Here is an 18,048-nt window from a genome sequence, read left to right as displayed (position 1 = left end):
CTTAAAATGCACTTCTTGCATTCTCATCTTGATTTTTTTCCACCCAATATGGGTGATGTAAGTGATGAGCATGGAGAACGGTTTCACCAAGATATTTCAGTTATGGAAAACAGGTATCAAGGACAGTTCAACTCAAATATGATGGGGGATTATTGCTGGTTTCTTCAGCGAGAAACCCACACCTCCCACAAGCGTAAGAGTAAATGCATCAAACACTTTAAAAACAACTGACATTGGCCATAATTAAGATATTGAGTGTTTAAGTTCTATTTTATAATAAGATTTTTCTAGTTTGCATTGCATGTTCTGATACATGTTCTTGATTTACTCAATATTGCACATGTTCAATCAATCATTGTTAGCCAAATAAGATGCAAATAAATAGTCATGAAGCATTCAAGTCTGTTTTATAGCGTAACAATAAATCGTCAAATACCGCATATGGGCTACTTTATAAAAATGCATATAACTTAAAAACCTGACGTGATGGCCAGATTCTGATTGCAGTTTCGTTTTTAGTGACCAGAAATCAGTTAAGAAGACATCATATTCCTTGAGTAGCAGACGACAAGTTACTTTTTGTTGCACAGTGTTATCGATGCACTCTCGATTAGTGATGTCCCGATCTGGATTTTTTTTTGCTGCTGATCCGATTTTTTTGGGGATTAGTTTTGCCGATACCGATCTGGTATCGATCCAATTCAGACTTTTTACAATAAAATTTTGATTTAAATTTGGAGTCATTATCTACAGCAGGGCTCTTAAACTCATGTTCTTTCAGGTTCCACATTCAGCCTGATCTGATCTCCACTGGGTCAGACCAGTAAAATAACAGAATAACCTATAAATAATGACAACTACAAATTTTTGTCTGTGTTTTAGTGCAAAAAAACCCCATTAAATTATGAAAATACTTACTTTATAAACTATCCAAACAAAAAAGATTTGAATAACCTGAAAAAACTGAAATTTCTCAAGAAAAATCAGTGCAATTGTAACAATATTCTGCCTCAGCTTACCATTTCTACATGTGTATTATGGATCAGATCTACAAAGACACTAAACACTGAGGAACAGGAAGAAAATAGTTCAAATTGTGTTGAATTTTCTTTAGACATTTCAGGTTGTTCACATGCACTAAAACAAAGACAAAAATGTGAAGTTGTCATTATTTATAGACATAATGTAATATTATTTTTTTCATATCAAACCCAGAAGAAAATCTGGAGTCATTCTTTTTTGTCGGTTATTCTGCTGTTATTATTTGACTGTAGATCATATTGGTCTGTATGTGGAACCTGAACTAAAATGAGTTCCACAGCCTTGACTGGAATTTTTACACTTTGCAAATTCATCCCAGGGGCCAGATTGGAACCTTTGGGGGGACGCATTTGGCCCCCTTGACGCATGTTTGACACCCCTGCTTTAAACCCTGACGTGTCAGGGCTGATACACCCTGCACATCTGCAGTTTGGATGGATGGAACTGTCACGTTTGTGCAAGTGGAAAAATTCCAACAGTTTCTGAAACCTGAGATGTTGCACTTTATTGTCTTTATTGGGTCGTTACAGTAATTTCACTCATACCTGTAGTAGAAGGTGAAGCAGAAGCTGTTTTAGCTGAATTACAACATGCAGTAAAATGTTAATGATCGCTAGATTTTGAAAGATCTGGGGAAAAAAAGTCTTCTGGAAAAACGGACAAACGGACTCACAACATATTTTCTAATCTTTTGGTCAAAATAATAAAAAAAGTCCAAGCAGACCATTTTAGGTTTAGGGTTTAAAGGGTTCTGACCCTGAAAGTCAGAGCTCAGACATAATATAGAAACAGAAGTGGAACTGCGCCACCATCATGCCAACATGAACAGTAAGAGCAGACAGAAACATGTCCAATAGAAACAGAAGATCTGAACTGAACCATGAAACCACAGTCCATGTGTGTGTGTTTGTGTTCCAGGGGTTCTTCAGTAAACGCCTCAAAGGGTCCATCAAGAGAACCAAGAGTCAGACCAAACTGGACCGGAACACCAGCTTCAGACTGCCTTCACTGAGACCTGCAGATCCAGACAGGTATGTTCAGAACTGGGTCAGGCTGGTCTGCTTCGAACCGGGTCGGGCCAGTCTGTGTTTACCCGGGTCGGGCCGGTCTGCGATTGCCCGGGTTGGGCCGGTCTGCGTTTACCTGGGTTGGGCTGGTCTGCGATTACCCGGGCCGGTCTGTGATTACCCGGGTCGGGCCGGTCTGCGATTACCCGGGTCAGGCCGGTCTGCGTTACCCGGTTGGGTTGGTCTGTGTTGAACCGGGTTGGGCCGGTCTGCATTTACCGGGGTCGGGATGGTCTGCGTTGAACCGGGTCAGACTGGTCTGCGTTTACCCAGGTCGGGCAGGTCTGCATTTACCTGGGTCAGGCCGGTTTGCATTTACCCGGGTTGGGCTGGTCTGCGTTACCCGGGTCGGGCCGGTCTGCTTTGAACCGGGTTGGGCTGGTCTGCATTTACCCGGGTCAGGCTGGTCTGTGACAGTAGAGTCTCCTCTGCGTGGATGGTCGGGTTCTTGTGCAGGTCTTGAAAGTCTTTAAAAGTCTGGAATTTTCCAACACTGTTTTCCAGACCTTGAAAAGTCTTACAGACAGTTTGTGTCAGAGTTGAGTTTTAGAGTTTGTTCATAGACCCATGATCAGAAAAACATGAGGAAACATATCAAAGCTGGTCTGACTTCACTAATGGAATTAATCCAGTCCAACTGGTTTGTGTGATTTCCTGCGCTTTTAGGATTTTCATGGGTTTGAAAATGTTTGTCAGTGAAACAGAATTTACTGTGAATTATTCATTCATTCATTACCTCCGCCAGGAGGTATTGTGATCACTTTGTCTTGTGTGTTTGTTTGTTAGCAACTTTATGGGAAAACTATTCCAACCATCTTTACCAAATTGTATCCACAGTTAGGCCTAGGCCCTGGGACCAACCCATTAAATTTTGGGCTAAGTAGGTCAAAATTCAAGGTCACAGTAAGGTCACAAAGTCTCATATTTTCCTATCTCTCATCATTGAGCAATTTTCGAAAGTTCATCAAAAATTCAGAATGACTTCGATTAGCCTCCAGTTTGATCCACCCGTAGCTTATAACAATATCTTGTATCTGGCACAAAATTGTCCACATCCACTGTGGAATGTGGACTCTGTGGACATTTCAATTTAACATTGAAAATCCCATTTACCACACATTTTTCATTGTAACTCAACAAATATTGATTGGAATTTAATATAATTTGACATACACATGACTGGGACCAAGCTTCAGCTTTTTCTACTGTATGGGACAACCTTGAAACTTAAATTTAAAAAGAAACAGTCGATCTACACATGCACACCGTTCGGGGTGCTTAGCGAAGGTTTGCATTCTCTGAACATTTGTTCATTCATTAAAATGAACTTTTGTACTACACTCAACAGGTACGATCTGAACCAAAACAGTAGGAACACAAGAAAAGCACTCGGAGAGCGCAGACCTCTGCCAAGACAGATCTGCCTCCACCGATCACCACCAAAATCAATCATTTCTTCCTTGTGCCAGTATAAACATTTCCTGAAAATTTCCTGAAAGTCCATCCATAACTTTTTGAGTTATCTTGCTAACAAACAAACATGCACGCAAACACACAAAGCAAAGTGATCACAATACCTCCTGGCGGAGGTAACAAGAATAAAAAAAGAACATGAAGTTTAAAAGAACATGAAGTTTAAAAGAACATGAAGTTTAAAAGTTCAGAAGGTGGAGGTCTGGGGAAAACAGCAGTTTGGAAAAAGTCTTGTATTTGGATAAAGAGCAAATGCCCTGATGGGTTTGGATCCATACCTGGACCAGGAGCTGGAGCCAGGCTGATGCTGTGATGGATTTCCTTCTCTGGTTCTGGTTCTGGTCTAGGTGTCCTCTGTCACTGGTCCAGTTCTTTTCTTTTTCCTGTGTTTGTCTGTGGTTCTGGTTCTTCATCTGTCGGCTTCAGGACCCACTAGAACAGACAGGTCAATCCGTTCTCTTAAAGGTTCTTTTAGAACTTTATTATTTTCATCTAAAATGTGGAGCCATCTGTACACGTCAGTTCATTATAAATCCAACATAAATTAGTTCTTTTGTCATTTAGATCAGAACGTCATTTCTAAATCAGTCCATTTCCTCTCGTGTTCTCAGTGTTTTGAGCTGTTGAACAAAATCATTTTTCCTTTAGTTTTATTTATTTAGGAAAAGGAGGAACAATGCATATTAATTAACATGTAAAAACAAATGTAAAAATGTCAGATTATATCCTAAGGCTTATTTCCACCTGTAGACCTCCAGTTACACAAAACCACACAAAATACACACAAATACTCACAGGGACAAATACAGATACCATCAAATGCAACACGGACAATGTTAGTACACTAAAAAAAATGACTCATGGGGTTAGTAAATTGAGCTTAAAATCAAGAGCTTTCTCTGCTTAAAAAATTAAGTTTGTTACATGTACACATTTAAATCAGTTAAGTTATTTTATTAAGTTGGTCTAAATGAAAAACAAGGAAAACAGTCTTAACTTAATAACATATTGATTTTGAACAGACATTTCTGGCTTAACATGTTAGTATATTAAGTTAGTACAGCTTAAAAATCTTGTAAACTTCCTTTAAAAGCTGAGTACAAGTCTGATTTAATAAAAAAAAAAAAAAAAAAATATCAGTCTTTTTATTCATAGTGGGGCAGCTTAACCAAAATATCCATAACAATTGTGCATTTTGTGATAAAAGCATGAAATTTGGCACACACGTAGACATTAATATTCTGAAGAGATCTGGATACTGAGCCATCTCAGCCGCAAGTGACCCCCGTGACCCTAGTGAGGATAAAGCGGGTTCAGAAAATGAATGAATGTCCTGTTGCAATACTTGTAGCTCCATGACAATGGGTTGTAATGTAGTGTTAGTGATGGTGCAGTGGATAGACCTCGTGCCTCACAGACAGAAGGTCCTGGGTTCGATTCCAACACCAGTCCATGGGGGTGGGACCTTTCTGTGTGGAGTTTACATGTTCTCCCCGTGTCTGTGTGGGTTCTCTCTGGTACTCTGGCTCCTCCCACCATCCAAACACATGCACTGATAGGTTAATGGGTTCATCTGAATCCCCCAGGTGTGAATGTGACAGTGATTGTCTCTATATGTTCAGTCTGTGATGAACTGGTCACATGTCCAGGGTGAACCCCGCCTTCACCCATAAGTAGCTGGGATAGGCTCCAAGTGACCCCTGTGACCCTAGTGAGGATAAAGGGGGTTCAGAAAATGAATGAATGAATGAAGTGTTAGTGATTCCCGCCAAAATGTGTGCTAGTGTTTCCTCTACACTAATGGCGGCAAATTCAAATGGAATGTCCATGTTTTAATATTTAGTCCGTAATGTGTCTGTAAAGGGCCAAAGGCCTTGGGGGATCCCACCAGGAAACCAGAGGGAACAGAACTGAGGACAGATTTGATAAATGTCGGAATGGTATGAATTTTTGAAAAAAAAACAAGGCATTTTGGTGACCTTTAACCCCCAACATGAACTTGACATTAGACTGTTCATAGTACGAAGTACTCTTACAATACAATATGGTACTGACAAGATCATTAAATGTCCCATCATGAACAGATTTACACACTGCACTGGACAAAAGAGTGGAGAATCTGTGAAAGTTGCGATTTTCAGAGTTAAAAAAGTAATTTTCGGGGGGTGTTTGGACAAAAATTTCAACAAAATTACACAGGAGTGCTTAGATATCTTGTAGCACCAGAAAATCAGGGCTAATGTGGTATTTGATATTAAGCCCCCCACCTACTGTAAATGGTCAGGAAAGACCAGGGAAGAACCAGTACTTGAAATTGTGCAAGACATAACATTCTAATTAGACTAATTAGCATAATTAGTCTAACCTGACCTTAAATGCACACGTCTGTGTGTGTGTGAGGGAGACTGCTCACAGGAAGGACTTCTGATCACTGGAAAGAACCATGAGCCGGTGACAATATCTTGATCATAAACTGTCAGAGAACAGTTACTGCTGCCATGTTGGAAAACAACTGCCATGTAAAATTTTGTAGTGGCCAAAAGTTTTCAATAAATTCATAAATGCAACAGTAAGAATGCTAATGTTGATATCTTGTTCCACAGTCTGAACAGAAAAGTATTACATTATTGCAAAATGTCAATTTTAAGCAGATTTTGAGCGCCACCTTGAATCAAATCAAAATTTTGACCTCTGAGCAGACTGGAACCACAAAAAATGACTTCAGCACATCCCAAACTATAGAAATAGACACCAAGAACATGAATATTTATCAACTGTGTCTAATTCTATGCTTAAATTAATTTTCACACAACGCGATTGGCGGCCATCTTGAAAAATGGCCGTTCAAGACAAAATTTGAGGTGGCTCAATATCTATATCTGCTCACTATCTATCAGTCTACATCTGTGCTGATTTTGGTGCTTTTATCAACAAATGCACAATAGGTTAGCTATGCTGCCCCACTATCAAGAGTTAATCACACAAACATCCATTATTACAATTTGTCCACATTTTTTTTATTAGTGATAGTTAACAAGACATTGAGGACAGAAAAACAACAACAAGAAAAGCACTCGGAGACCACAGACCTACGCCAAGGCAGATCTGCGCCCCCCCCATCACCTCCAAAATTGAATCATTTCTTCCTTGTGCCAGTATCAACATTTCCTGAAAATTTCATGAAAATCTGTCCCTAACTTTTTCAGTTATCTTGCTAACAAACAAACAAACAAACAAACATGCACGCACACAAAGCAAAGTGATCACAATACCTCCGGGCGGAGGTAATGACAGAGTAATGACAAACAACAACAACTTCATATTACAATGAAAACAAGTGTTCAGAGAACGCCAACCTCTGCCAAGCACCCTGAACGGTGTGCATGTGTAGATCAACTATTTCTTTTTAAATTTAACAGTTTCCAGGTTGTTCCATACAGCAGAAAAAGCTGAAGCTTGGTCCCAGTCATGTGTATGTCAAATTATATTAAATTCCAATCAATATTTGTTGAGTTACAATGAAAAATGTGTGGTAAATGGGATTTTCAATGTTAAATTAAAACGTCCACAGAGTCCACATTCCACAGTGGATGTGGACAATTTTGTGCCAGATACAAGATATTGTTCTAAGCTACGGGTGGATCAAGTTGGAGGCTAATCGGAGTTGTTTTAAATTTTTGATGAATTTTCGAAAATTGCTCAATGATGAGAGAGAGGAAAATGTGAGATTTTGTGACCTTACTGTGACCTTGAACTTTGGCCTATTTGGCCCAAAATTTAATGGGTTGGTCCCAGGGCCTAGGCCTATCTGTGGGGACAATTTGGTAAAGATGGTTGGAATAGTTTTCCCATAAAGTTGCTAACAAACAAACCAACACATAAACAAACACACAAAGCAAAGTGATCACAATACCTCCTGGCGGATGTAATGAACATAAATGTAAGTAAGTAAATTTTACTGTGAGATCCACTGTTCTGTGTCCTGTCTGGAGCTGAGCTAGGCTAGGCTAGGCTAGTTTAGCAGTGTGCCCCTGTGTGCAGGGTTTGTGCTAAGCTAAGCCAAGCTAACATGTCCTGGGCTGATCCTGAGGGGATTTGTGCTGTTTTCTGTTTCCTGTCATGAGGCTTTGCTGGGCAGCTGTTGGACTCAGTGTGTTTGATGCAGAGTGAGTGCAGCTTTACATCAGCTGACAGGAGGATCATACACACACACACACACACACACACACACACACACACACACACACACACACACACACACACATCCTGTCTCAGATCACAGTCCTGATGCAGCCCTCATCATCATCGTCTCTGCTCCGAAGAGCTCGTAAAGCTCCGCTCTCCACAACCCTGAGGTTCAGGTAGGTTTTCTGTGCACATGCACCGACGGGCATTTGGGTCGCATGTGGGTCGGGTGTGGGTCCGTGGGTTCGGGTCGGGCCAAGACCCATTACTGATGTGAGTTCAGATATCTGAGGATGAGACTACCGCAGCTCATTCAGGTTGAATGTATTCGACTCCTCTGACGGTCGTAACCAGTCGTAGAGGAATCCATCAATGTCACGCAAACATCAGAATACGCTGTGTCACCATGGAAACAGAGTTCAGCTAAACCTCGTGACTTCTGTCGTTTGTCCCCATCATGGTCTTAGAATCAGACTCTTCCAACTTTTACTGCGGTTCACCCTTAAATCCGTTTGTCAAAGTACAACCTCTGGAATGGGCAAAGTTGCATTTTCATCAGTACAGGTGTGACGTCCTGTTGGGGTCAGGGGTCATGAGTCAGGGTTTGGTAGGCCAGGACCAGATACAGGTTTAGACCACATTCGGTACAACCACCCTAAAGCTCATGCTAGAGCCAGAGTTTTCGCACTGTTAAAAGCGGCGATATTAAGCCAGTTCTGCTTAATATTGACCTTCGCACCGTCATCATGGTAACACCCTTCAATGAAAAGCCGCCGTTTTGGTAGTGTATGTTTTTTGAGAGACAGGTCGGTTTGATGTTTGCTCAGGTGTATTTTTTTAAAAACTGAACTGAAAGTGAATTTTCAGTCTGAAACGGTGAACTTCCTGTGGGGTCGTCGTGAAATTAATGTTCAGTTTCTGTTTGAAACTGGGTCAAAAACACCCCACATGAAGCCCCGCCCACAGCCTCGTCCATGTGTAATACCACTGACGGCCACTAGGTGCTGGCCTCTGCAGACTTTATGGTTCACAGGTTCCACTAACGAACTTTCAAAGGACTTTGTTATTCAGTGTTTGATCAATTTAACTGTTTTTTGAGGCTATCAATTAGCATTAGCTTACCTCAGGATTGTGTAGCTCCACCTCTTTTGTCCAAAGATGAGCACTTCTGTCTCTGTGGTGACAAGCAGACTCCTTCCATCTTCATGTCAGATAAGAAACTGACAGGTGACATCATGATGATGCGTTTATATCCAGTGTGTGTTTGTCCTAAAGGTTTTAATAGTCGACGTGAACAGAATGAATCAGTTCTATGACAAACTGACGCTAATGTGGTTTAATGTCACAGATTCAGCTGCAGAACACAGTGGACTGAACACCTGGCCCACGTCTGGGTTCAGGCACTGCTGACTCCTCTTCCTCCTCCTCTTCTTCTTCCTCCTCTTCTACCTCCTTCTCCTCTTCCTCTTCGTCCTCTTTCTCCTCCTCCTCTTCTTTCTCCTCCTCTTCCTCCTCTTCTACCTCCTTCTCTTCTTCCTCCTCCTCCTCTCCATCCTTTCTCCTCCTCCTCTTCCTCCTCCTCTTCTTCCTCTTCCCCCTCTTCCTCCCCCTCTTCTTCCTCCTCTTCTTCCTCTTTCTCCTAATCCTCTTCCTCCTCTTCTACCTCCTTTTCTTCCTCCTCTTTCTCCTCCTCTTCCTCCTCCTTTTCTACCTCCTTCTCCTCTTCCTCTTCTTCCTCCTCTTCCTCCTCCTCCTCCTTCTTCCTCCTTCTCCTTCTCCTCTTCCTCCTCCTTTTCCTTCTCCTCCTCTTCTTCCTACTCTGGGGGGCTGTGTTTGTCCTGGGGCACAGTATTAATACATGCATTTACGTCCACCTTCACCCACTGTAATACATATAAAAATAGGACCATATTTGAACCCATTTATCGGATTAACATAGACATTTTATTGTGTTCTGACTAGGGATGTAAACAATTAATTGACTAACGATTAATTGTTGATAAGAATTTGCTCGATTAAATTATTAATTGTTGGTTAATTGCCCTTGTCCGCCTGTCCACACGTGTCTGAAGGCTGCAGGTTTGTCCGCGCTGCGACGCCACAGCTGGGATAGCCGGTCATCGAACCGGATCATGGCGTTGATGAGTTAGAATGTCTTTATGGACATGGTGGAGCCAAACACAGACCGGCTCATCTGTTTGTGGGAGCGGTGCACCCCTGAATAAATACACACACAAATGCAGGGTCAGTATCGGATCGTTTTCCCTAGAGGTTGGTGTAGTCCACGGTCAGTGAGACAGAAGTTGAAAACATCCTCGAGGCTCCTGATCCAGGACACAGGTTTGTAATGCATTTGCGAAGCTTCAGGAGGAAAAGATAAATGAGCGAAAAGTTTCACTTTCACTCATGCGGGGGCACGGAATGCACCGCCCCATACCCCTATAGTACTATAAGTAGGATGGAAAGTGACACACGTAAGCACGAGGTTACCAACCATCCCGCACACATCCTCCAGTGCGGTGGAGTAACACCCCCCGATGAAACGCATGTGCGTGCACCCCCTCATTACACACTGCCACACCAACAGATGAATTCCACAGGAAACACTGACTGTATCCAATGGTTCAATAAATCAATCATTAAGGAATATGACATGGATTTATCATGAAGTATAAAAATAATATTTAGCTTTTATTCCTATAGACCGTATTGAAAAAGAAATTCAGGTTCTCAGGAAAATCACCGCTTATCAATTAATCGTTAATCGATCAATGAGGTCAACCAACTAATGATTAATGAATTAATCGATAATTTGAATCCCTAGTTCTGACTCTAGAGCTGAAGCCATTTGTTAAAACTGCACATGATGATGTTGAGTTAGTGGGTTTGAGGAACTCAAGTTTCATTAACAACAAACAGGAAGTCAGGAAGTACAAACAAATCATACAGATTATGGAGAATTAAGCCTCTGGTGTCCAGGTGAGCATATTATACACATTTTACACTTCCTGTTTTTAAAGGTCAGATTATTTTACAGTTTGTTTTAGGTCAGAATTCAACAGTTATTCATTTGTGTCTGATTGTTTAAATTCTGGAAAAACTAAATCCATCCCATAATAAACAGTGTTCAATTCCTACACTAACACCCTTCTACCAAGTGTGTACAAAATACACACTGACACATTTAACGTTTAACATTTGACCTAGAACCAAAAATAATAATGGATATGAACCAATGTTACTGTTCCAATTTTTATGTAGTATGTAGTTTTCATAAAAAATATGGTTTGTTTCCATTACAAACCTGTCATTTTAAGGGTTAAAATGTGACCGTTATTGAGTATTTTGCATTTTGTTTATGGCTCAAGTTGATGAAATACAAAAAAAAAAAAAAAGCTTAAAAAAAAAAGGTCAAAACCAACTGTATAAAACCATCCTGACATTATTATGACTGTGCAGATTATGCGCTGTAGGTGGTTAAAGGCCGTCTGTGATACCGGAGGGTTAATGATGTCATCTGTGTGTTTCCATGACGACTGTGTGAGTCCTGTTATTTCTACTAATGGGACACTAGCATGACCCAGGTCTGTTCAGCGGAACACAAACTCCACCTGAGTCTGTTCTGAACCAGAGGACCAGGATCCGGTCCATCTGATCTGGATCAGCTCCTCCTCTGAGTCCAGTTGAACATTTAATCTGATGATGTCACAGCGTCAGTGTTGAGATGAAAACGCTAATCCAGGTTTATGTAACTGGTGCGTCCGAAGGAGGATTAATGCAGAGTGAATTAAAGCCAGAGTTGATCAAGTGATCGTGGAAACCTCCTTTCATCTAAACTCATGTTGTCATTCACCTCCTCCATATTCAGCCATGCTGGCCTCAATCAGAACCAGAACCAGAATATTGTTATAATTATTAAGCCCAGGGGGACATTATTGGGTGGTACAGTCGCTCCAAGGGTTGTAAGAAAATATCAGTTCTGCAATATATCATGATATTTCATTTCACAATACTGTATCAATATTAAAAAGTACTGTATCGATATTTTTAGGTATTTATTCAGATTTTGTGGAGGTTCATTTTTGTTTTTCTTTTTAGCTTACCGGCCAACAGGCTGTAACCTACTGTTGTCATGCGGCGTTCGGTGGCATCTATTGTTGTCGTCTGTCGTCGTCGTCTGTCGTCCGTTAGAAAAATTTCAATTGTCTTCTCCGAAACTACAATTCCGATTGACTTCAAACTTGGTATACAGCTTCTTTATGATCATGTCAACAAAAGTTAGTGAAATTATTTGGATCCGGATCTGATTCTGGATTTGGTGCCACTTTGAAAAATTTCCCCATTATAAGAGATAGGAAGTGGATCGATGCAATAACTCAGTAAATATAAATTATATCACGTTGAAATTTCTACAGTCCAGCCCTGATGGGGAGATGACCAAAACATAATGTCCACATGCTGATCAGGATCTTCTTCTGGATCCGGGAACTTACGGAAAATTTAACATGGGCTCTTATGGTGAAAAAATTTCAATCGTCTTTTTCTCCAAAACTATTTTTCCGATTGACTTCAAACTTGGTATACAGCTTCTTTATGATGTTGTCAACAAAAGTTAGTGAAATTATTTCCATCCGGATCTGATTCTGGATTTGGTGTGACTTTGAAAAATGTTCCCATTATAACAGATAGGAAGTGGATTGATACAATAAATCAGTAAGTATCAATGATATCAAGTAGGAATTTGAATTTTTTTACAGATCAGATTGGAATATGACCAAAACATGGGCTATTTCTGTAATAGAATAAATACACATAACTGGGTGATGATAAATGGCATCTGGATACATTTCCCAAAGCTTTGAATTTGGCTGGTAAGCTACAGGGCCATTGGTCCTATTTTTTTGTTTTTCTTTTATTATTTAACACTGTTTTATTAAATAATGTTAGTTCCTTTGTTGGGATTGAACTAAAATAATGTTCTAATGTTAGTTCTGAACTAATCCAATATGAACATTTGAACAGGATCTTAAACTGTAATGTCTGTAAAACAGAATTTCAGTTTGAACACAGGAACATTTTGTGATATAGCATTAGATCCTGTTGGGATCAAATAAAAATGTGTTTAGTATTTGTGCATATTTCTGGTGTAATTCAATTCTTCAAGGAAATTATCATTTAAAAAAAAGAAACAAAAAAAATGCCTTTTTAACAGTGTTATGATATATTGTGATATCGTATTTGTACCGTATCGCCAGATTCTTGCCGATACACGCTCCATTCAAGTAGAATAAAAAGTAGCAGGAAAGAAATTATCAATACAAAAAAATCATATTTATTTATGTTTATTTATGTGTATATGTGTGTGTGTATAAATATTAAAACACCAAATTAGAACAGCAATTTGTGCAATATGTCCTAGACAAATATGATCAAAATGATGATTAAATAAATATATGTAAGTGTGTACTTATAATGATGATGTTTTAAGGTGACTGCACTAGTTCTTCTTCTTCTGATGAACCTGTGCGTCCCCCCTGAGGTGGTCTGTAGTTAAACACCTGCCTTGCTCCTCGCTGCGTCATGCCGTGCTGCCTAGCGCCCGCCGTCCCTGCTGACTCCGTTTCTGTGGAAACACTCCCCGAGGCCTGATGCCGCCTGTGTCCCAGGACATTGTTTACCTGTCAGAGCGGAGAGGCTTCATAAAGGCGACGCTCTGCTTGGACACGTTTGAGGAGGACCGAGCTGCCGCCGCCTGTCGGAGTGTGGGGGCTGGAGGTCGCCGCGGGGGGTTGGGGTGGGGGCGGGGGCAGGGGCAGGGGCAGGGGCAGGGGGATGCTGTGGTGGGCTCCTCTGTCTTGGCTCTGTGCTTGTTTTTCGTAGGTATTTGCTGCTGCTGCTCCTCTGCTTCTGATCCTCTGGAGCTTCTGGTCAAACCCAAATCAACCTTTGACCTGCTGTGTTCTCCTTCTCCCTGCATCTTTCAGATCTCGCGGCCTTCCCAAGCTGAAGGAGTCGAGCTCCCATGAGTCTTTGCTGAGCCCCGGCAGCGCGGTGGAGGCTCTGGACCTGAGCATGGAGGAGGACGTGTTCGTCAAACCTCTGCACAGCAGCATCCTGGGACAGGAGTTCTGCTTCGAGGTGACCGCAGACATTCAGCACCACTGTAACAGCCATGTTCAGGAGGTCAGAGGTCATGTGACACTGTCTGTAGGTCAGAGGTCATGCGACACTGTCTGTAGGTCAGAGGTCATGTGACGTGGTGTCTATAGGTCAGAGGTCATGTAGCACTGTCTGTAGGTTGACACTGTCTGTAGGTCAGAGGTCATGTGATGTGGTGTCTGTAGGTCAGAAGTCATGAGACGCAGTATCTGGAGGTCAGAGGTCATGTGACATACTGCCTGTAGGTCAGAGGTTATGTGACACAGTGTCTGTAGGTCGGAGGTCATGTGATGTGGTGTCTGTAGGTCAGAGGTCATGTGACATACTGTCTGTAGGTCAGAGGTCATGTGACGTACTGTCTGTAGGTCAGAGGTCATGTGACGTACTGTCTGTAGGTCGGAGGTCATGTGACACAGTGTCTGTAGGTCGGAGGTCATGTGTCACAGTGTCTGTAGGTCAGAGGCCATGTGACGTACTGTCTGTAGGTCAGAGGTCATGTGACGTACTGTCTGTAGGTCAGAGGTCATGTGACGTACTGTCTGTAGGTCAGAGGTCATGTGATGTGTTGTCTGTGTCTCAGGTGACGTACTCAGGTGGAAGTAAGTGTTTCAGCTGCACGTCGGCGTCGGAGAGAGACAAATGGATGGAGAACCTGAGGAGGACCATTCAGCCCAACAAGGTGAGTGAACCTACAGCCCGTGGGCTAAAAGTGTCTGCCAAAGGCTCCAGTCTGGGCCACAGGACAATGTGTGAAAGGCAAAAATTATACTGAAGAGATGAACAACCGTTTAGTTCAGGTTCCACATTCAGATCAGTATGATCAAAAGTGGAGCAGAACCAGTCAAATAACAACACAATCACCTATAAATGGTGACAAATACAGAATTTTGTCTCCGATTTAGTGTGAAAAGTAAAATTTCATGAAAATATTTCCATTTATAAACTGTCCTTTCACAAAACAATCTGACCAACCTGAATTGTCTTCATATAATCAGTGTAATTGTTCCAATATTCAGTCTGTTCTTAAATGTTGTGTTTGTTTGTAGATCCACTGTATCTGTACAATAGAATGAACATGTTTTAATGATAAACTGAACCTGAATATTGGTCCAGTTACACTAATTTTAATAATGAAATTCTAGGTTGTTCATGTTATTTTCATCTGTTTCAGGATAGTTTATAAATGTAAGCATTTTCCTGTTCATGTGACTGTTCGTCTTTCGCTGCTCTGACCACTTATAGATCCTATTTGTCTGAATCAAGATTATCATTAACGAATACTAACGAAATGATGAAAACTAGAATTGGAAAAAACATTTTAATTAACTGAAATAAAAACTATAATTAAAAGAAAAAAGCAATAACTAACTGAAACTGTATTGTATGTTTACAAAACTAACTAAAACAGATAAAAAATTATGGATAAAATTCCCTTCGTTTTCGTCTTTGTCTACGTCGGATTAATATGAAAGCAACTTATTTCGCTCTAGCAATTTTAGCTAGCAGCACCATATGATATTTATCGGTCCGTCACTTGTGATCACTTGTGGTTTCCAGTCATCTTCTGGTCCCCACTCTACCTGGAAACATGGAAACTAAAGCTGGGAGAAAGCAGCAGAGTCCTGTCTGGGATTTATTTGAATACGACAGAGAAGAAGAGAAAAGATATTTTAAAAAAAAAACCTAAAACTAAGCATTTAGAAAAAAAATGAAAACTAATAAAAACTAGCAAACCTGCTCTAAAAACTAATTAAAACTAACTGAATTAGAGAAAAAAAGTCAAAACTAAATAAAACTAAACTAGAGTGAAAAATCCAAAACTATTAGAACCTTGGTGTTTAGTCCTGAGGTCCACTGCTGTTGGTTCCAAATCCAACATGTTGGGAAAGTTGGGAGAAAGCAGCAGAGTCCTGTCTGGGATTTATTTGAATATGAGGACAGAGAAGAAGAGAGAATACGAGGACAGAGAAGAAGAGAAAAGAGACGACTAAACTAAAACTAAACTGAAACTAAGCATTTAGAAAAAAAATTAGAACTAATAAAAACTATCAAACCTGCTCTAAAAACAAATTAAAACTAACTGAATTAGAGAAAAAAAAAATCAAAACTAAATAAAACTAAACTAGAATGAAAAATCCAAAACTATTAGAACCTTGGTCTGATTGTGGAATCGGAACCAGCCTGAGTTTGACGTCTGTATTTTGGAGGCAGAGTTTTGACGTGTATTTGTTGTAGGATAACTGCCGGCGTGCGGAGAACCTGTTGCGACTGTGGATCATCGAAGCCAAAGATCTACCGCCGAAGAAGAAGTACTTCTGCGAGCTGTGTCTGGATGACGTCCTCTACGCCCGGACCACCAGTAAAACCCGCCACGACAGCCTGTTCTGGGGCGAGTACTTCGACTTCTGCAGCCTCCCGGCCGTGCGCAGCGTCACCGTGCACATCTACCGTGACATGGACAAGAAGAAGAAGAAGGACAAGAACAACTACGTGGGGCTGGTCAACATCCCGGTGGCGGGCGTGACAGGTCGACAGTTCGTGGAGAAGTGGTACCCGGTCAGCACGCCCACCACCAGCAAGACCAAAGGGGGCGGTCCGTCGATCCGCATCAAGTCCCGCTTCCAGACAATCTCCATCCTGCCCATGGAGCAGTACAAGGAGTTCGCAGAGTTCATCACCAACAACTACACCATGTTGTGTTCGGTGTTGGAGCCCGTCATCAGCGTCCGCAACAAGGAGGAGATGGCCTGTGCACTGGTGCACATCCTGCAGAGCACCGGGAGGGCAAAGGTCAGGGTCAGCAGCCAATCAGAACACAGCAACCAATCAGAGCATAGCAACCACCAGATAGAGCCAATGGGGATGCAGTTGAATAAAATAGTACAGAGGGCAAAGGTCAGGGTCAGCAGCCAATCAGAACACAGCAACCACCTGACTGAGCCAATGAGGACGCAGCAGAATAAAATAATACAGAGGGCAAAGGTCAGGTTCCTTTACAGACTGAGTTGCTCTGATGTGTTGAAGTATGAATTTACCCATTCTCTAATAATATTCACATTTTGTGGAATTTATGCTTTTTAGTTTTTTCACTTGAATCGTATTAACCCTCTGGTGTCCAGGTGAGTGTATTAAACACACTGTAACCCTCTGGTGTCCAGGTGAACATATTAAACACACTTTAACCCTCTGGTGTCCAGGTGAGTGTATTAAACACACTTTCCACTTCCTGTTATTAAAGGTCATTATTTGTAATGTAATTATTGTACACAATTTGTTTTAGGTCTGAATTCAACAGTTGTTCATTTGTGTCTGATTTCTAAAATTCTGATCCATCCACGAAATCCATCCCATAATAAACACTGTTAAATTCCTACACTAACGCCCTTCTACCAAGTGAGTACAAAATACACACTGACACAATTAACATTTGACCTAGAACTAAAAATAATAATAACATGAACCAGTGTTTGTGTGAATCACTGACAGATGACAGGAGGAAAAAAAAAACAACTAATCTAGTATTTATGTGGAATATTGGGAAAAAAAACAACTAATCTAGTATTTATGTAGAATATTGGAAAAAAAAACAAGTAATCTAGTATTTATGTAGAATGTTGGGAAAAAAACAAGTAATCTAGTATTTATGTAGAATATTGGGAAAAAAACATGTAATCTAGTATTTATGTAGAATATTGGGAAAAAAACAAGTAATCTAGTATTTATGTAGAATACTTGGAAAAAACAACTAATCTAGTATTTATGTAGAATATTGGGAAAAAACAACTAATCTAGTATTTATGTAGAATATTGGGGAAAAAAACAATCTAGTATTTATGTGGAATATTGGGGAAAAAAACAATCTAGTATTTATGTGGAATATTGGGAAAAAAACAACTAATCTAGTATTTATGTGAATTATAGGGGGAAAAAAACAACTCTTGTGTATTTTTCATAAAAAAGTATATTTTTTTAATGTTACAAACCTGTCGTTTAAAGGGTTAAAAATATGGCAGTTATTGAGTATATTGTGTTTTTGTTTGTGGCTCAAGTTGATGAAATGGAAAGAAAAAAGTACAGAAGTTGAAAACGTGAAAACCATTCTGACGTTATTAGATCATGCGCT

The 18,048-nt window shown here is 40.6% G+C and overlaps 1 protein-coding gene across 1 annotated transcript in view; it reads left to right on the top strand.

Annotated features, from left to right (window-relative positions):
* The window catches only part of LOC115437496 (ras GTPase-activating protein nGAP-like), an 88,630-nt gene that overhangs the window by 56,250 nt on the left and 14,332 nt on the right, over positions 1-18,048 (top strand). Inside the window, 4 exon segments of the mRNA XM_030160695.1 lie at positions 1,960-2,072; positions 13,751-13,904; positions 14,506-14,604; positions 16,161-16,715. Coding sequence (XP_030016555.1) covers positions 1,960-2,072; positions 13,751-13,904; positions 14,506-14,604; positions 16,161-16,715 — 921 coding nt within the window.

Source organism: Sphaeramia orbicularis, chromosome 17 (genome assembly GCF_902148855.1).
Source record: "Sphaeramia orbicularis chromosome 17, fSphaOr1.1, whole genome shotgun sequence".
In the NCBI taxonomy this organism is placed as follows: Eukaryota; Metazoa; Chordata; class Actinopteri; order Kurtiformes; family Apogonidae; genus Sphaeramia; species Sphaeramia orbicularis.
Note: the sequence above shows the minus strand (reverse complement) of the source record. Positions and strands in the feature narration are given on the sequence as shown.